The 20,138-nt window shown below is 51.8% G+C and overlaps 1 protein-coding gene across 7 annotated transcripts in view; it reads right to left on the bottom strand.

The window, feature by feature from the left end:
• The window catches only part of RERE (arginine-glutamic acid dipeptide repeats), a 208,151-nt gene that overhangs the window by 43,215 nt on the left and 144,798 nt on the right, over nt 1–20,138 (bottom strand). For all 7 annotated transcript variants that reach the window (XM_088136769.1, XM_088136773.1, XM_088136771.1 and 4 more), the window contains one exon: nt 15,158–15,256. In XM_088136769.1, coding sequence (XP_087992895.1) covers nt 15,158–15,256 — 99 coding nt within the window. The remainder of the gene's footprint in view (nt 1–15,157; nt 15,257–20,138) is intronic.

The raw sequence follows: 20,138 nt of genomic DNA on the forward strand, positions 1-20,138 counted from the left end.
TCTTTCGCCTTCCCCAAAAGGCAGGTGGCAGATACAAGAAAGGGCTTCCCGCCTCTGGTTCAGAACTGAATTAATGCGCGCCTCCCCAAAATCTAATGGACTAGAGTTTTGTTTTTTTAATTCTCCCCCAAAAGAGCTAAGTTGGTTTCTGTTATACTTTAGCGGCCTGGGCAAAAAACCCGAACTGCACAGACAAGACAAAAGTGCCAAGAAGAAGAAGAAAAAAAAAAGTAAAGAAAACAATGTTCAAGTTTGATAACCCTGCAGTCTTTGCTGCAGTAGGAACGCGTTTAAAAACCATCAATTTAACTAAGTGGCTACAGTCAATTGAATAACCTAAAAAAGGAGGAGGAGGAGGAATAGTGTTATTACTGCAGACTTGGTAGATTATCCCAAATGCTGGAGCATAATTCGAGGGCAGAGGAAATGTTAATAGTTCTGTTTAATCACAGCTTGCAATAATTCATTTTATGTCTTATTATCCAGAGTGGTTGTGCAACACAAGGTTGCAGCGCGGAGGGCTGCAATCGGGATTCCAGCCACTCCCTTTCAGCTCTCGTCTGTCCTTTCCCATCCTCTCTGAAGTATTTCTGGGGTCCCTCTTTGGGAGCCCCCCCCAATTGGTTGGCATCCCCAATCTACTGATTTGGCACCTGCGGCTTCACCATGTCTCAACTGCCCCCCCACCCCGGATGAGGGGCAAGTGCATCTCCCGCCTTGCTGTCACGTGCTAGATGAATTTTCAAGGCTGGCGCGGTGCCCGATCTTGATATTTAAAATATTAACTTGAGACCCTGGATCGTCAATGGATCGGCTACTTCCCTCTGCAGGTGAGAAAAATGACTTTATAAAATAACTTTTTAAATAGGCATCCCTTTTCTGTGCTCCCTGCTCCCCCCCCCATAACCTATCATTAAATGGTTTGCAACCTCCTTTGAACAACTTTCGTCTTTACTCAAGGAGGAGAGAAGCTTGCCAAAACAACATGGAGGATTTTATCTATCGCTGTGTTGACCGTCCTGTCCAAAAGGGGACACGGTCAATGGACCAGACCTGCATTCTTCTCTTGCAACGAGGCAAAGTATGAAAAAGAAAATGAAATGCTCTGCCTCCTCCAGCAGGAACCCCCAGACAAAGGAGGGCTCCAGATTATTTTGCAATAAGGGGGCTCCCTAGTTATTTTGCAAAATGAGGAAGGAGAGAGAGAGAGAGGGTGCAAGGATATTCAAAAACAGAAAAAAAGACTCCGGGCAGAAAAGACTTGCGGGAAGAGGGCCCACCTAACCCCCTGGTTTTGCAAATCTGCTCCTCTGCAACATCTACCACTTCCTCTTGAAAACGTTTACCTTCTAAGGTCTTTTTATTTTAAGCGATGCTACGATAAGCAGGGCCAATGTAGATTTATGGGTGCCCACATCTAAGGACTGGGAGAAAACGAACAGGGGATGCCCAAAGGTGCCTTTTCTGGAACGTGGCACGGCTGGGATGATACCGATCAGAAATCCTCTGGCGCGAGGGGTCAGTGGCCGGCCGAGACTGCAAAAAACCAGTTGCCATGGCTATCGAGCGGCGGGTGCCCCTCCGCCGATTAGGCGTCGATGCTCCTCCGCGTACCCGCTGCGACATAATTTATGAGGTTCTCTGGTGTCCCTGCCACAATGTGTAAACAGGAGGTGGGGGGGGCTATAAATAACTGAGCAGGGGCTAGGATAAAGCAGGCCAGTGTTTGCATATGTGCGGCTCGCAGGCCCCGTATTTTATCTTCCGAAACAAATAGCGTGACAAGATACACAAAGCCATTATGTTCTGACTAACGGAGCTCAGATGGCACGTTTATCAAGGTGGCGAGCAGAATGCTGCGACGCCGGCCAGGGGTTCTGCGCTGTCGGAGAGGGGCAGCCAAGGACGCCAAGCGGGCCCGGCAGGTCGGGGCTGCGAGTGTGTGTCCGTGCGCTTTCGCGTGGTGCCATTTTGTTTGCTTCCTCCCGAGTTGCTCGATTTGGCGCAGCCCACGGCCGAAGCAAGGCAGACAGCAGCCGCTCTCTGCTGCCCTCCCCTGAGCTGGCGTGCCACGCTGAAGCCATAATATGATTGGGCTGGGCTGGGCTGAGAGGGTTGTGTGAACACGGCTACCGTGGCTTGTCGGCCAGACTTAGCCTCAAGCCTTCGGAAAGCTGGAGAAAGCTTTCCCTGCCGGGAGGGCCCTCAATCCATAACGCTGTGGCTCTTTTTAATCAGGGGGCAGCTTTAAGATCCGCTAATGGATTTTATTGTGACTGTTGGGGTTCCATTGCCCTACCTAGAACTGTATAAAAAGAAATGATTGGAGGAAATCCACGAACCGGCCCATCGGAACGACCGACTCAGCAAAGCACGGCGATCCGACCACTGCATTACCCGAATGTGCGAACCGGGACACCGGCAGCACCAATGGCCCTCTGATTTAGGAGGAAGCATGTGAAAACATGTTTCCCTGCACGCTTTTGGCAGGGCAAGACGTCTAGATAGGGAATGCCTGAGAAAGGTTTGTGTCTACAAAGTCTTTCTGTTCCTGAAACGGATTTATCCGTACACCGTGACTGATTTTTTCAAGCCTGCTGTTGCTCCGGCAAAGGAGTTGGAACTGCGCGGGGCCCTGAGATGATAAGGAAAAATAAAAAACGTAGGTTTTGCAATAGCTTGTGAGGATGAAGACGAACGCACCTTTCCACGTGGGCATGTGTACTCCTTTCCTGAGTCCCTCTCCACCCCGTTGCTCATTTCTTACCAACGCACCCTTCCCTTGGATTTACAGAAAGATTCTGGTTTCACGAGCAAAAAGAGAACAGCGAAAGGGCGAGCAGCATCTGGCTTATCTGCAAACCTCAACAATCCCACAAAGGCCAGATTGTCAGCGCCAAGCAGCGTCCAGGGGTCGGGTTGAAAAACAAGATGCTATTTGTGCTGGAATCAAGACGTGCGAGGTTCTTCTAGCAAGGCAGGACTTTGGGGTTTGGGTCCGCGCGGGCGTTTTTAAGCAGACCGGGTCTGCCCCTGGCGTCACCTCTGAAGCCAGCAGACGCAGCTCATGAGGCTGGCCACGGAGTGAGCCGCCACGTGTAAGACGGAGCCACACCGGATCCTTGTGATCCTCCAGGCGGGCACCTGAAATGGTGGGACACAAATGGTGCCCCAGCCCTCTGGAATGGGTGTGCTTTCAAGCAATGCAGAGCATGCCAGCTTCAGAGGTTTTACTGTTTCCAATGGACATGATGCTCCTATGAACTATTTAGTGGAGAGCCAGTTTGGTGTCGGGGTGAAGGCACCAGGCTAGAAACCGGGAGATGCTCTGAGTTCTAGTCCTGCCTTAGGCACGAAGCCAGCTGGGCGACCTTGGGCCAGTCCCTCTCTCAGCCCTGGGAAGGAGGCCAGGGCGAACCATTTCCGAAATGTTGCCAAGAAAACTGCAGGGACTAGTCCAGGCACTTGCCAGGAGTCAAGTCTGACTCAGATGCACACACAAAACCCTATTTAGTGGACAACACCACAGGGCTTCCAACGCAGGCTTGCCCCAAGCCCAACGCCCTTAAAGGGGTCGGCAAGGTGATCTCTGGGGGGGGGGTCACAGCTAAGTCCAGAAGGGAAATGCTCGCCTTCTGGCCTTACAATTAATATTTATTCTCTTTAATGGGATAGCCGGGAGAGGCTTTCAGGAGCTGCCCCAAATATTCAAGACGGAGAAGGTGGGAGGCGTCCAGCGTTGAAAAGGTTCTCTTCTTCCCCCAGCCAGGGAGGAGGAAGATCCCTTTCCTGCTACCGGGACACAGCAGGGCCACGTATTTCAGCCGCAGCACTGACAGCTTCAGCGTCGTCGCAGCAAGTCAGGGAGAGCTATTTTTACTTCAGCTGCGAGGTTATTCCCTGCAGTTCATCGGAAAAAACGCAAGTGAGGGCGGCCTGCCCGGACGGTCCCTCTCCAGCCCCGTGCTCTGGCACGTGCAACCCGGCACGGGCTCCCTCGTCCCCAGACGAAGAGCCCTTGTTGTTGGCTCCCTGCGTTTCCACCGCGTCTCCCCGCGCCGGCCAAGGCCACCCCGCGCTCCATGCCAGCAGCTCCCGTTCGAGCTCCGGCCTGCCCGCCGGCCCCGCCATCCATCACCCACCAGCCTTGGTGCGGGGGCTCCAGCCCTGGGTTGCCAGGCAACAGCGCCAGGGGGAAATCGGAGAAGTGCTGACAAACAGCCAAGAGGCTGCGAACAACAGCTCTGCTCTGGCCAGGGGCCGGCGGGGAGGAAGGGTCCTGGCCCCTCCCTTGGGCCAGCCGGGAAGAAACGAAGCCCCAGCCCAGCCCAGCCCAGCCCAGCCCAGCGGGCACGCTCTCCTTCCCCGGGGACGGATGGCGCAGCAGCTCCTGAAGGCGCATCCCCAGCCCGGGGTGGGGCACTCGAACCAACGGCAGGGGGCGGTGGGGCCCTTTTGCCTGTCTTTTTCATGAAACGTGGAGGATTGTGGCGACTGCCCAGACAATCTGGGATTGATAGGCGATGGGGTGGTGGGCAAGGAGGAAGGAATTTTCCTTGCCACAGTATAGAAGCGGCTGGCTTCCTTGCCAAGCCGTGAGATTTCCTAGTGGTCTCCCATCCAGGCACCAACCAACTCTGAACTCAGCTGACATTGGCCGAACAGGGGTGCCTGGGGAATCCACCGTCCTGTCTTGCCCCCTTGCCAACCAAGCTCCGTCCTTGTGTGGAGCCGCAGGACCCCAGAAGCAGCAAAGAGGGCGAGCTCTGGACAAGGATGGAGGGCCGTTGTGCAAGCCATTTCGGAACCTGCCATCGGCCTCTTGATCCCAGCGGCCGGAAGCCAAGGCGGCGGGGCGGGGGCTTGCCATTCTCCTATCCTGCTTCTTTCCCTGTTGATGGTTTAATTTATCCCCGCTGCAAACACCAAACACCCGGGGCAGGATTAGACCAACTCTAAATTTAAGGTCAAAACATCCCCAAACAGGACATCCGAGCACTTAACGCCTTATGGCTTTCCCGCGATGGCAAAAAGCCGATGGATCTGAGGGGCTGCTCAGGCCCGGCTCTTAATTCAGGTTGCAACCTTAGGCAGGCGCTGCCCTGGGAGTAAGCGCCACCGAGTGCGGTTTGGGACTTGTTTCCATGGAAACCAGGTACTGGATGAGGCTGTGCGTGAGTTTAGGGACTCACCTTGTGCCCCCCCCCGAGCTGCAAAAGGGCAGGAGTTAATACACACATGCCTTACAAGGTGCCATCTTGGCCCGCAAGCAATGAAGCGAAACAATAAAAGATCTATACAGATAAAACTAACAGCATTAAGACAAGAATGGTATTCTTCGTTTGCTTCTTGTCCCCCCCTCCACACAAAAGCTTCAATGGAGGCACTGGTCCAACTTTTGTACGCCTGGTTGAATCGCCTGGGGAGACATTCTTATTCGCCCTAGGCGAGCTGAAAGATAGCTGCTGAAGAGCCATGGCTCAGCAGCCCGGGAACACACCAAAGCTGAGCTCCATTAAAGTTGCTGAATACAGAAAAAATCCCCCCAAAACTGGCTAAACCTTCCAGGCGTTTTTTCTAAGCCACAGCACCCCACTGAATTTGGGTTTATCCAGTTTCAACACCAGCAAGCCTTCTCCAGCACGCTAGTCGTCCTGGACAATGCCAAGGTCTCCCACCATGAGGTGACAGCAAAGACTTCCTAAAATAAAATCAGGTCAGATTTTTTAAAATGATCCATTAGCGACTTCTTGCTCTGCGGGTTTGAGGTTCCCGTAACCCGGATTCGCGCTCACGTACGCCGAAAAGGTTTTGATCCCTAGAGCTGGAAACTTCTACGCCGAGAGTAGCAGTGGGAGAGGAAGGACGACGCTGGAGAAAGTGCTAAGTATAGAAGCCAGGGTAATAAGAAACACGTGCGGAGAGAAAGCAGGATTCCAGGAGGACCAGCTGTCCCACCACCAGGCCTCCAAAGGAGCAGACGCTCACTCCATTTTCTTCTTCCTCGGCCCCCAGACCATAATTTGTGCCGACTGGTCCTCAGCTGATGGCGCCCTTCTACAGAGGGGTCTTCTGCTGGCCTTCAAGTCTTGCAGCCGTCACAGGCGCCCTCAAACACCACGCTGTGCGCCAAAGGAACGAGACACGCGCATCGTCTTCCACCAGCGCTGCTTCAAATGAAAGTTGGGTCCCAAGACCTCCAAGAGCCACCACAGCCAACTGGTTGAGTCAAACTGGACAGCTACACCAAAGCTGGGGCAGGAAGACACAGACCTACCCATGCTCAGCCCCGCAGAGCCAGCTTGCTCCCACCTCGCCGCACCCAGGAGGTACCCATTCAAACATTGCTAGGAGACCCTCAGCACCTTCTCAATGACATTCTTCACGAGAGGATGTAAGTCAACTGTTTTGCTCACCAGGTAGTAAAATCCAAGACACAGTCTTCAAATTGACTCTACTGTTTGCTGCTCCCATCAGCACTGCTTCCTAATTTCCATGGCCCCCAAATCCTAAAAGGCTTAATTTCACCCAGCACTAGCAGCATCTCCATTTCTCCCGTGTTGAAAGCTCCGTGTTCATTACTGACTTTTGAGGTGTATTCTTTGAACATCACGGCCAGCATTAAAAGCATATGCCTGAAGGGGACTCTGGTAAACATGGTTTCTTCCTCCACGAAGCAACACTGTTCCTAAATGCGCCATCAGCTACCCTCAAAGAGGAAGAAGTTCAGGAGGAGAATTCGGCCTACCACCAAGGAGTAGCCAAAGTGTTGCGTTCACACAGTAAAACATCTCCGTGTTGAGATGATGATGAAGATGGAGATGAAGAGGCATCCCCAGATCCATGGGCAGCACTGCAACTGTTTTGGCTACTTAGTTAACACAACCAGAAATACTATATTTCACGATTGGGATCATCAGTGTTCCAAACTGTTCACGGACAAATTGTGGATGTTGAATGCAATCCTGGAGATGCCGTGGGAGTTTGGTTCTGGAGGAAAGAGCTGGAGGTGACCCAAACCCCACCGACCACCTGAAGGCCGTAAGCCTGTTGCCCTTGAGCAAAATCAAAAAAATAAAATAATACTGGGACTCTTTCTTATAACACAACTTTAACCCACCAGCCGCGCGTTTTGAAAAACCGCAGCTACTCCAGGAAGAACATTTTAAAAACCTGCTTGAAGAAAGAGGGAAAATGTTGAGGGCATCTGCCTCGCTCGTGAGAGCTGACAAGTTGGGGCTTATTTTGTTGGCTTAATCAGACCATCTTAGCCCAAGATGGGACTTGTCCCAAACTGCAGGAAACTGAAAGAACGCTGTCCTCTTTCAAGCTTTTGGTTTCTTTACCCAACTGGGAAGGGGAGGTGAACAGTGGAAGTGCAGGATATGAAGTTGCTGAAGTGGAAGCTATGAACCTTTGGAAAAATGGCAAGCCTCCCTTCCTGGTTTCATTTAAGGGCAAACTGTTCTGTCAAAGCAACCACTCCTGAATGATACAGACATCTTTTCTTTTATCAACGCATCCAAAGCAAGGGTTGCAGACTTCATCCGGAGAGGGTGAGAGCCCCACGGAGGTGAGAGGAGCCCACGTGCCATTCAACAGACCAAGAACGGGGAGCTCTCCCTCCCCAAGTTGCCTTGGAAAAGTCAATGGAGAACCGGTCTTAAGGAGTCTGGAAAGCCGATAATGTCAATAAGGAGGCTACAAAACATGCGAGGATCCCAGGAAAAAAAACCTATTTAGAGGGACAGAGGGCAAGAAAAAATGGTTAGGAGCATGTATCAAAGGTGCTTCTTGTTCTGGGTGACAGATCCAACTCACTGGCTGCAAATACTTAGCACGGTGATCAGCCTTCATCTCTTCTGCAAGAACCCAAGCTGGACTCCATCCTGGAAGAAACCCGATCTGTACTGTTTCCATGGCTCTCCCCCGAGCGAGGAGTATTTGAGGAGCTACATCCACGTCGGGACGTGTGTCTCGGGAACAGCAAAACATCTCAGAAGCTTCTGAAGTTCCCCAAAGGATCCAGACATGAGGAAGAACCTGGCCATGGAAAGACAACAGGACTTAGCAGGCCTGAAGTCTCTCTTGAAGTAACTATCTGGATTCTGGCCCCCAGAAGCAACCCATTCGCAGGGGCAGAAGGAAAGCCATGCCCAATTCAAGATGTTCATTTAAAAGTGGAGAGTTTCTCCGGCCGAAGTTGCTCTAGAGGTCCTGAGGACACACAGAGCAACCCTACAAATTTGTATCCTGACCCTCACACCTCCCTGCAACGCCGCAAGGGGTTCCCCCATTTATTTCAGCCTCCCTTAGGCTTTCATCCGAAGTGTTTAAGAAGCGACCGATCCGTTCCTACAAGATGGGTGTCCAGTTCCTGGGGATGGGCTGGCTCATGCCGTGCACTTGGCAGCGTTGAATGAAGAACAGCTCTTGTAAAATCCTTTACTTCTCTGAGCAGATGATTCATAAGTTCCCTGTTTGCCTTTTTTTGAAAATAGAAGCTTCTGAATAAAAACATCTTGTTTAGGAGGAAACTGTTCCAATTTTTTTTCTTTTTCTTTTGCCTTCAAAAAAGTCCCCAAAGGTGGAGGGAAAAGGGATAAGAAAGGACAGAGAGGAACTGCAGAAGTGTTCACTCCAACAGGCCACGGTTGCTCACAAGTTTCTTGGATCCTACAAAGGCCTGCTCAGACACGACCTGCGTTGCTCACTCCTGGGCTGGGGAGAAACTCATTTCCAAAACATGTCTTGAAATGGAAGTGTCAGAGAAAGGATACTGTCGGTATTCCTCTTCTCCAGCCCATTTTCCACGCCTCCCTGATTCCAATTCGTAACTGAAATGTTTGATTTGAGAGTCTGAAATTATTCCAAGCCAGCAGAGAGTAAAAGCGTGGCATGTACTGGCTGTTCTAAATGCATGAGCTGTCGCGTGACCAATATCACCCAACAGGGCCTATAAGCGGTATGAATCTCGACAGGGAGAGGACAGGAACATGGAATTTCAACAGATACCTGGGAGCCAAGAAGCTAAATTCAACAGGACCGGACAGAAATCTGGATTTGAAGGGGAGAAAATGTTGGCCCAGTGACATCATGAGCTCCACAGGGGTCCGACCTCTTCCCAATTCCAATTGTCCAGTTTCAGCTTTCTTGGAAGCTTGTCCTGTAGTCCACACTTTCCATGATCCCAGATAACACTCACTCAGAAGACCATCCTATGAACTGAAGGAAGAGGAGTCCCAAGTCCAGGGGTTTAAGGTTGCCGTTCTTCAGGTGCCTTCCCAGAGTGAGTGAAATGGAACCACCCTCCACCAGAGGCGCCCGCCCAAATGGTGGCTTGTGGCTGTGATCGCTCAGCACTTGGTTCATCAGAGCTTCTTCGCTGGCTACAAGTCTACGCCCTCTCCGAGCTCTTCTCTCTTTGAGACCTTCCATCCAACCGGATCATCATTAGTGTTCCTAGCTCTGTTACCCGTCGAACTAATTAAGAGCCTTGGAAGGATAAAGAAATGATTAATATTTAGATTAGATGTGCGTTCTACACGTGGAGAAGCCTATTAACCGGAAAAGTGACATCTCAACAAACTTAAATTAAATAATAGCTCCCAGAAGAAAGCTCAAGAGCCACACTGTTTAGATAACAGAGCAGGAAGGAAGGAGGGAGGCAGTGATGGATTGTGGATCTTCCTTCACCTGCTCTATTATGGTTGCTGACGGGAAGCGGGCTCATTTTTCAGACCTCCTGAATGTGGAGCTACAGAACTTGAATGAAGGAAAGTGGCCCGAGACAGTGTATTCTTTGAAGTATGGTTTTCAAAGGCCATCGCAGGGGATGTTTTAAAAAAAGACAGACAGACAAATGGCTTGCTCTCGGCGAGGCGGAGATCAAAGGCTGGGATCCACGACACGAACCGGGCGGAAAAATGAAATGGAAATTCCAAATTCCAAACGCAAAGTCAAGGACACGGGAACGGTGGGGCGTCTCAGGGCACCCCGCCTGTTTGGCATCGGAAGAGCTCGGGGGTAGAGATCGATGCAGGCCGAATCTCTGGGAATGCCGTTTCCGCTCAACGAAAGGATCCAAGGATTTAAGGGCTAGTTTAAAAATTAAAAAAAAAACCAAGCTTTTCCTACATTAAAAATGAGAAGTTCTTAGCCAGAGAATAGCTTCCTATTTCAAGAGAGACATAATTATAATGGACTCTCATCCTTTCAAAGCCAGTTAAGACACCCTAATCCCTTTTCTCAGCAACATTTAAACTCCCTGTTTATTACTCATGCTGGGAAGCCTATTACCAAAATTAGTTCCTTAATAATAATTTGTGTGGCTGCTTGCACAAAACCAGATATCCTTTGCCTTTCACAGCATTTCTTAACAAAAGCAGCGTTTCTGGGAGCAGCAGAGAAGGAAAAAGTGCCCTCTGTTTTCTTGCCCATGTGAAGGCGCACGTGCAAAATGTAACCGGGGATTGTGGCAAACTTTGGCTATGCCCTACAAATTCCAGTTAGCCTATTAAGAGGTACCCTATGCACCTCTCTGGGCTCAGAACAAACCTCCTCCGTTTTCAGCCCTGGGGATCTTCCACGGGAGTGTTTTCCTGCTGATGAAGCGAAAGACACAAGAAAAGAAGAGTCCAGTTGTGCTCAGTACGAGCTGAGCTCACACGCAAGCCAGGTTTTCTTAGCCATGGTTAACCGAAGAGGCCATGATGGCCGTATCTGCACTCAGGGTCAAGCCCCAGACAAAATGCCCCTGAGCCCAGGCTGTTCTTCAGCTCCCTTTCGACAACTCATCAAACCAGAAGTCAAGCCATCTGAAGGAATCTTTGCACAGATCTTTCACGTGGGAAAACGCCGAATATACCCAGGACAAGTCCTTAATCAGCCAGGGAGCATCAGGCATTCACTTTCGGCTTCAGCATCTCTTTCCTAGCCTCATATGCTGCTCTTGGATGAATGGATTTGGTAATAGACGAAGCGGCTGGAAAAGGAGGGCCGCCGATTTTAAGGGCATCCTGGCCGGGTTGGGACTTCTCCAGTTTTGCAACAGACGAGCACGGGCTGCCGTCTTGCAAACATGTATTTATGGCTCAGGTTTTCATGCCCCCAACTGACAGAAGCTCTCACCTCTAGCTTCTTTCTCGTTTTTAAAGTCAGGATGAATACTCAGCTCCTGGATAGCGACTGCTCTATAGAAAGGTGGGCCCAGAACCGGGGGCTCCTCTGTGGAGTTCAGCCACTAGATGGCTTCAGAAGCAGCCCGACATTTTGGCCCCGAAGGCTGTCCTCAATTACAGCAAGGAGACGTTCCCCCACCCCACCCCACCCCACCCCACCCCACCCCACGGGAGAAAGCAGGAGAGAGGGAGGCCGAATCCTAGCATGGGTTTATCCACACCTTTCCCAGAATGCCCTAGATCCAAATTCTGCTTGTCGGTTTGGTACGCACAGACCCAGCCAACAGCGTTCCCATCCCAGGGCCTGTTCTGGGTTTAATCTGGGCTGTCAGTCTCCATCTTTCTGATCAGCAGCATCTGCGGGAACCTATCTGTGGACATGACTGCAAAAGAGACCCCATCGATCAAGCGGAGGTCCCTGCCAATGGCCAATTTCCAAGGCCGTCTTCAGACGAGCCCTTCCCTGCGCTTAAACCTCTCTTCGGCTCCCTCCCGTAAATTATTCTGACCCTGCCCCTCTCAAGGCGTGGAGCGCTACCGTTCAGCTCCAGGGCCGTTTGGACAGATCTACGCGCCGACAGCTCGAGGCTGTGAAATCTGACCCGTCTGCACCCGAGGGGAGAGCAGAAGGGGGTCAGAGAATGGGGAGGGGGGCTTATAATTGGCTGGAGGCACGAGCAGTATGCAGCAGAGACCTGAAAGGGGCAACCGATCATGGCTTGCTCAGGCTCGCTGGCTGCTCTGTGCCCAGGCCCCCGGGGCCCTTCCTGCAAAGAGGGGGGCTCGGAGAGCGCTGGAGGAGACGTTCTCAACATGCAGGGCTGAGAGATGAGCAACGGCACGACTAACGTCAGGGGTGTGTGGGAACGGCAGGGAGCCCGCCTTGCATCTACATGCACTTCCGAACAGGAGCGCGCAGGCATGTAATAGTCCGTAAAATCCCAGATGTTCTGAACAGGATATAAGATATTCCCGGCCGTGGAGGCCGGTGAGAATTCCTACTGTCGGGCAGAGCCTCGAGGCCCTGCCAAGCCTGCTTGGCATTCTCGCCTCTGAAGAAGACAAGCCTCCCCCCGGCGGCTGCATCAACGAAGGGGGGGGGGATTAAACAAATCCAGAGGCATCTTTGCCCGCTTGCGGCTCAGATTTCCGGACAGCAGGGATCTCACAAGGAGAAAGACCCAGAACGGGAGCTATTAAAACCCGCCTGGGGAGTAAAGATCGCTCTTTCTCCCGCTTCCTGCTATCTGGGCTGCAGGTTTGTTTAAGTTCCGTGTTTGGAAGTGGCGCTTCCAGTGTTTCCATACACAGAAGGAACAAAATGTGCCTGCCTTGTGCACCCAGCCAGCTAAAACAAACTTAGCCATGTTGCTAAGAAACTACAAAGGACTGTGGGATCGGTCCCCTTTGTTTATGGAATAAATGGCTCAGAGAGAGAACAAACGCGGCCTTTTCAGCTCTCTCGCCTTCGAAGACGGGGAGATCGCAGCCGACGGCCAAGAGCCCAGGCCGTCTCAGTTAAAAGAAAAAAAAGCAGAAACACGGCTTTGGAAGCGAGGCGCAGTGCATTGCTGGAACAGCCACACCGCGCAGCGTTATTCATCTTGCAAGGAGCGGATCCACCCCGCCCGGCCGAAAAAAGAAAGGCGACCCCTGCTGTCTTTCCACATGCGCCCAAATGCCCGGTTGGCGAAGGGCAGATGAGCCCCCATTTGGGGGGCTTCGTTCTTTGGATGGAGGCGGGTGAGGCTGGGAGGAGGAGGCATTTTGCCTCCAGATCGCCAGCTGAAACCAAGACCTTTCAAACCAGGGCATTGCGCCAGCTCAATTAAGGGTTAGATTTCAAGGAAGGGCCGAAGACGAGCTAAAGATACTCTTACCGAGGCCTTGGGGCTCTCTGAGCTTGGTTGTTTCCTTGCAGACCTTTCATTACAGACAGTGGGCACACAGGCAACCTTTCACACGCCGACTTGATCTTAACCAAAAGGCAGAGAAGCGACGGGGGCTCCATTTTACATGGGAAGGAAAGGAACAGTAAGGCCGAAAACGAGCAAAGGACCGATCCCAAACAGGGTACGGCTTTCTTGCACCAACAGGCAAGCCCAAATTCCAGCTTTTTTCCGCAGGCTTGGGGAATTTTTTTTTTTTTAAAGATTAAGCTAAGCCTAATTTTGTGCACCTTCTGCCTGAAACAATAGGAAACAGCTTTGCCAATTTCCAGCCCATGCGCTCCTCAGATAAAAGCATCTCTGAATTTATGGTTTGATGGTTTTGGTTTACTCCTGTCTGCACTGAAATGCGGCAATGGGTGGGTGTCCCACTTTCTATTACGGTGGTGGTTGTTATGGTTCCAAGTTACATCCTGCCTTTTTGCTCACCCGAAAGACCAGAAGCAAGATTTGGCAAAATCTGGGCACCAAAGGGACTTTGGTTCTCTATCAGTCATGTTTAGCTGCTTGAGTGGCGAGAAAATCTTAGTGTACCTGAGGAAGGGGATCAATCAGAGGCCACAAGAGGAAGATAATTTTGGGGGGGGGGCTCCCCAACTGGAGGCCTCCTGAGCCTGGCTCGAAAGTCTGGGCTGGGGTACCAAGGGGGGAGAAACGAACAGATGAGCCAAAACTGACAGCGGCGTATAGAGCTAATGACGGCTGTTCCTTGCGCCCGCAGCGCCAACTCTTTAGGAGCATCGCTCAGCTTTTCATTAACATCGAGCTTTTCTTCCTTTGTGGTAGGCGAGAGCGCCTTTCTCTGTCTTTTAACGCCGACTGTTGATCAAAGCCCCGCACTGAAATATCGCTGAAGCTTTTGGTATAAAAAAGCAGCAGGGGAGGGGGCAGGAAAGAGGCTTCAGACGGGGATGGGAGATTCTGGCACGGGGCAAATTCCCAGCTGATGAGAAGGCGGCGGGGAGGGATGGGGGCCACGGGGGCCATTTGAATGCGAAGGGGCCAGCAAAGCACACCCAGCCTCGGAGACCCAAGTCGGAGACAAGGCTCATTGCTTCCCGCTGGTTTCTCTGATCCTGGGGAAAGGGACCGAAGCAGCGATGGGACAGGGGGAACGGCAGCACAGCTCACTCAAGCAGCCGGGAGGTGCTACAAGACCCTGATGCCTGCCTTTAAAAGAGGCCCGCTCTGAGCGGCTCCCGCCTGGGCTCCGGCTGGCCTCCTGTCTCCCCCCAAGCATCCCAGGGCGCAGTGACACCTGGATCGGAAGTGTTGCTCAGAGTCTATCGGATTTAGCCAACCTCTCCTCTCTCTTTCTCTCTGGCAAGATCCAAAGGGGGCAGGTCTGCGCCTAGTCCCTTTCTATACCTTCTCAGGTAAGCCCCTGGATCTTACCAGGGATGGGCACGTCAATCTTGCAACAGTTGGAGCAGGAGCAGGACTCTCAATGCCCTTCCTTCCTCTTAAAGCCATCCGGCCCCTGGCGTTTCCCTTCCTTTCCAGGGGGGAAAAAAAGACTTTCTCTTCCCTGCTCCCCTCATCTCCTTCTCCCTGGCTCTTACACCCCCTGCTCCAGCCCTCCGCCTCATTCTTTGGACCTCAGAGTCCTGCCAGGGTGTGTCAGGCAAAGGCTCGGCTCAGAGTCCCAACCCGCCGACGGTGCCGAACTCAGGTAACGCAGGAAAGGCGCAGAGGAGCCCTTCCCGGCTTGTCTTTGGGCGCTCTGCTGACCCTTCGGGTGGGAAGCTGGAGTGGGCAACCCAGGGGTAAGTGGAGCAAGACCACTAGGAGGGGCCTCCACAGCTCCTCTGCTGAAAAGGGAGCTCGGGCGTAGCAGAGCAATGCCTTCTCTTGAGTTTGGTGCAGGCGGCCAGGGTGGGGACCCGGCGGCCGGGGGGTCAGGCTGAGCGGGGAAACCCTGCCTCCCGCCAGCTTCCGAAGGGAGCAATCTGCGCAAGGGCGACGAGAGGCCGAGCCGAGCCAAACAAGAGCCAAACAAGAGCCGGGCCGAAAAGCGAGCCTTCTCACCACTTCGTCTTCCGTCCAGCACTTCTCGATGAGTTTGGGGACGGGCTTCCTCACCAGGCGCTGGAGGGCTTTCCCGGCATCATAGTTGCTTTCGTGTAGCTGCGGGAGAGAAAGAAAGTTGGATCAGTTGCAACGACCTGAGAGAGCCTCTCCCCCCGTCTTCCGAAGCCTTCTCCAAGAGGCTTCCAGAGCCAGAGCGGAAACGTCAGCAGTTCAGACCCAAGACGGGTCTCCGTTTTTGAGACAAGGAACGTTTCCAGGTTCCTCCAGCAACCTCAGCCTGAGAACCGATGACCCCTGTCATTCCCATGACTCAGCAGACCTACCCATAACCCCATTCCAGCCCCCTCCATCCGGTTCATGAATTATCCCATTTCCTGAGCGTGACATGCGGGGCCGTAAAACTAACCAAATGGGTTGAGTTGCCACCATGGGCTGAAATGAAAACTAACCAACCATTCACCTAATCGTTCATCAAGGCGCTTCGTTAATCAGCGGACTCCAAAGACGTTCGCTCAGAAGCGGGGAAGTGCACGAGGAAGAGAGACGACTCGGCCGACAGCCTTTTTAGAGATGCGCTGATTATGTACACGGTTCTGAACCCGGGCGGAAGTTGGCCGAAGGAAAATAAAGACAGGAGGCGTTCGCGTTGTTGCTTCCCCAGCTATCCCTCCCCCAACCAGGGAGCCTTAGAGATGGATGCTTAAAAGCGGGGAGGAGGGAAGGTGAAATCAATATTTTGAAATTCTCAAGACTGCGCCATATATTTTGATTTTCCTGAAGTCTCCATGCAGGCAATTAAGCATCAGTGCCCTGGTTTAATCTCCCTGTGACTGGAGGGAGGGGAGGGAGGGCTTTCAATACACATGTTTTAAATGGTAATGCTTTCTCCTCGCAGCACCCCCCCCCCCACCATTCAAGCTCGGGGAAGAAGAACTAAGCTCCAATCCGTCTGCGCCTTGCCGACCCTCATTTATCTCGCAAGAGGCCTTAAAGAGCGCTGCACCCTTGCGTGGCTGATTAGCATAGCGTGCCGGGCAAGGTGAAGGTGGGGGCGGAAGCAGCCGCGCGTCTGGGCGCCCGCATTGCAACAGAGCCGCCTTCCGCACAGCCAATCCATCCTCCTCCTGGCACGGCTCAGCTGTCAGCCACCTCTGTTCGGTAATGTATCCGTGAATTACATCCCACCACTCCTGACATCCCCAGGTCTCGCGCATCAAAATATTGTTCCCTGCTCGTAATTTATAACTTCATTTAGAAGCCCCCTTTTTCCCGGTGACCTTTCCGCATTGGAACGGCATTGCATCTGGGGGCGCCGGCTTTGGAACGGCACTCTCCTCCAATTACCGCCATTACGAGCCTCGCCTGAAAGCGTCTGGGACTCGATTTCGGGGACCGTATTAAATAATGGGAGTCTATTAAGAACCTTGCGAGATCTCAGAAGGTCTGCGGGTTTGGGGAGGGGAACGAAATGTTGCGCTCCTTCGCAGCTGGGCTGCCTCCCCACAAAGAAGCAACCCGAAGGGCTCTCGAGGCACGTGGGGTTCGAGCTTCCGCCACCTCTGTAAGGCCGTGCTTGGGCTCGACTCACTATGCAAGACTTGGCAACACGCAGATGAGTTGCCACCCCACCTTGGTCAAAAAGCGGCACGCAACGCTTTTCTAAAAGCAACTCAAGATTTTGAAATCCAAATCCGGCATTGGTTCCCCAAGAACCCCCTTGAGGGCTACGATGCTTCTGCGGCATCTTGATGCTTAGAGATGCCAGGAGGAGGTGAGTTAGGTACTATGTAAAGAAGTTCCTGGCGTTCCTAAAGTCCCTGGCCTGGCTCCACCTCAGTTGTCAGGAACAGGAACAGGAACAGGCGATGCTCAGAGAAATGTGGCCTGGCACCAGCCTGTTCCCCGTCAGACATTTTCTTCTCCCTTCCTGTAAGTCGGCTGGTACTTGGTGATGGGCTAGCAAAGGAACCCGGGTGGCATTCTTATGCGCCACACGAAGCTACAGGCAGGTGGAATTTAGCACAGCCCTCCCATAGGCTGCACCTCAGTAATAAAAAAGAGGATTTCCCCCCCCTCTAATTCCGAGCAAGACACTCAGCTTCACCCTTAGGGTTCTTTGAGACTAAAGTGGGGTGTGTTTCAAATCCTAACACCATCAAGGGAAGAGAGGACATCAGAAGCCTGAATGCGAGTGCAAATTCTAAAGTAAAATTACACAGAGACGCGGCTATAAAACGTGAGCTTAGCGCCTGTGAATTTTAATTAAGAAACGGATTTACAAGGCTGCAAGATATTAAAGGCCAAGGCTGTTTCGGCCTCTGATGAGAGGAAGAAGGGAATTCTTTCAGCTTTCTTTTTTTTTTTCCCTCCCTATCAAGCATGAAAAAGAGAGTTGAAAAGAAAAAAAGAAATCACTGTGTCCGTGTGTTGCGAGGCGTTATCGCCAATCTGCACTTCTATGCGCTCTTAAAGGCGAGCAGGGCCTGCGTCTTCCGGCCTTTGATGCTCTTTGAGGGGAGCTATAAGCAGACACTTTGCGTACAAGCGTCCCTACTCCAAATCCAGAAGGGCTCCGACTTCAGCTGTCCACCTGAATGGAGAACTGATGAGGAGTGAGAATATCCTCAACTGGGGAAAGGCTGATAGGACCCTCCAGAAGGGAAGGGTCCGGGGGAAGATGGTCGCAAGCAGAGGATCCAACCCAGAGACCCGGAAGTCAGCTACGCCAGTGTTTCTGAAGCTTACCAGGCTTCCTGTCCTACGCTAATTTTAATAATCTTATATAAAAGGAAATGAAAGAGGAGGTTGGTGTGCTGCAAGCAGAGCCTCTGGCATCATGTCTGTTCTCAGGAAGGCCTGTGGCTCAACATGGGCCCCGAGGGTGTTCTTTGAAAATGAAAACAGTGAGCGGTTGCAAGAGAGGACCCGTGCCCGGCCATGTGCCCTCTTTGGTGGACAGGGAAGACCCTCCACCGCCAATAAGCTCCTACATTCTGAAGGGGCTCACCCGTCCCCAAGAGTCACCTCTTGCTGATCCAAGTGAGGCCTGAAAGGTAGCAGCTGAAGATCACCTTGGCCAATCACCAGCCTTGTAAATTAAAAAGGTGGATACAGGCCATACCTCTCTTTGACCTGAAGGGGGTGCTGTAGGAACATACAGATCCAGGCAGCTCTTTGAGGCTAAATCTCATTCAGATCAGGCTGATGAAAATGTCTGTCTGACTGCCAGTCTATATCTGATCTACCTACCCAGACAGTCTTTTCCCAACTCTAGACTGGGTTGACCACACCCTCAAGAATTTCCAGTTAACAGACTAAAAGGGTAAGCCAGCATCATGCCTCGTTCCTAACCATTTCTGCAAATGATCTCCTTCCATCCCACTAGATGTGCTGAAGAAAAAGCATTAGAAATACCACTTGAAATGAAAGGAGGGACAGGAGGGAGGGAAAATGTAGCCATGCCGTTAAGCAGTTAGACGCTGGAAGGAAGTGTTCCACCAGCTCATATAAATGCTGTGCAGCAAAAAAAAGTTCCCCTGTTCTCTCCATTCCTTTTGGGTGTAATTAACAATAAATCATGCTGAGGGTTACAGCACCCTGTTATTACATAAATAAAACACTGGCAAAGAACTTTGTCAGGACTGATTTATGTGAAGTGCTGCTCTGAAGTTTATTGTATTTCCATAATAAGAAATCATAGAGCATATCAATTTTTTACCATATTATCATTTCTAAACACTCACACGCCCCTCAGCGCAACCAAAGCCAGAACCGAGTCCCACCCACGCATCAGAAACAAGACGGGACAGATCTCCTAGTGCTGAAAAGTCAACGTTTTACATGCTGAATCTGGGCTCCAAGCAAACCAGAGCAGGTAACGGAGAGTGGATCACTTCTCCCTGATTGGGGAACAGCCTTACAGAGGTCATTTTAGGCAACTTGGCCCTCTAAATATTTCCTTTTTTTTCCCTTAAAAAAAAGCCTCAATTCTTATCCAGGGCAATAGACTGCATAGGAGCAAAACCCCTTGCTTCGTGCCGCCTCTCACCATCTTTTAGCGTCGTTGCAGTGGTTTCAGAAAAGACCACCTGATAGAGGGAGGAAAAGGAGAATGGAAACTCCTTTGTCAGGAGACAAAATGTACAGGCGTTAAGAGATGTCCGCCAATCCGTTAGCCACAGTAAAGATATCCGTTCCTTCACACTGGGAAAACATACACCCACACTTAGTACTGTCATACTGAGGAGTCAAAAATTCCTGCGGTTTTTAGACAGGCATCTGGATGGCACCCCAGCTACTAGCCACCTGTCACCCGCAGGCTGAGAGAGGCCGAGGGACACCAACCCGTCTCCGAGGAGAAAGGGAACTGCAGCAAACGCTGACCCCAATTCTGGGCCTGCTCCTTTACTCCCGCTTGCCATTTTTAACCCCTTGCTAAAGACTTCTTTCTCCTCCTGCCCTCTGCTGCACGGATGGACTAGCATGGCGCGCTCAGAGCCACAGAGCTGACCCCAGCGCAGGCAGGCTTTTGCACACGGAAGGCTTTCCTTCTCTGCCCCCAACCTCGAGGCGGATCTGCGAGCTGGTCTGGCTTGTGCAGAACTGCTGAATCTAGCAAAGCGAAACTACTCAGAAAAGAAAGATATTTTTGGCATAATGAAAACAAGCTTTTTTTTCTGAGCATCTGAACCCCCCCCCCCGAGCGACATCCATGAAGTGTGTCGTGCACTCCTTCCTGGTTTGTTCTGTGTTTTTTTTCTGGGTTCATGTCCAATCAGTGACAACAAAAGAACCTGGCACCGTAGCGCAGAGGAATTTATGTCTGGCCTTGAGATGGCGGAGGGAGGGGGAAACAGCCACTCAACCCCGAGAAAGTAGGACCTGCAAGAAAGAGGCTTGGAACAGCCTCATCTTGACTGTTTTGTCCTCAAAAGGGACTGTGAAGATCTTGGACAGGCTTTCAAGGTTCTCTTTAGAC

The sequence above is a fragment of the Python bivittatus genome, unplaced genomic scaffold (assembly GCF_059951505.1).
Source record: "Python bivittatus isolate LINGU-HERP-01145 unplaced genomic scaffold, Pbiv_v1 ctg000090_np1212, whole genome shotgun sequence".
Lineage (NCBI taxonomy): Eukaryota > Metazoa > Chordata > Lepidosauria > Squamata > Pythonidae > Python > Python bivittatus.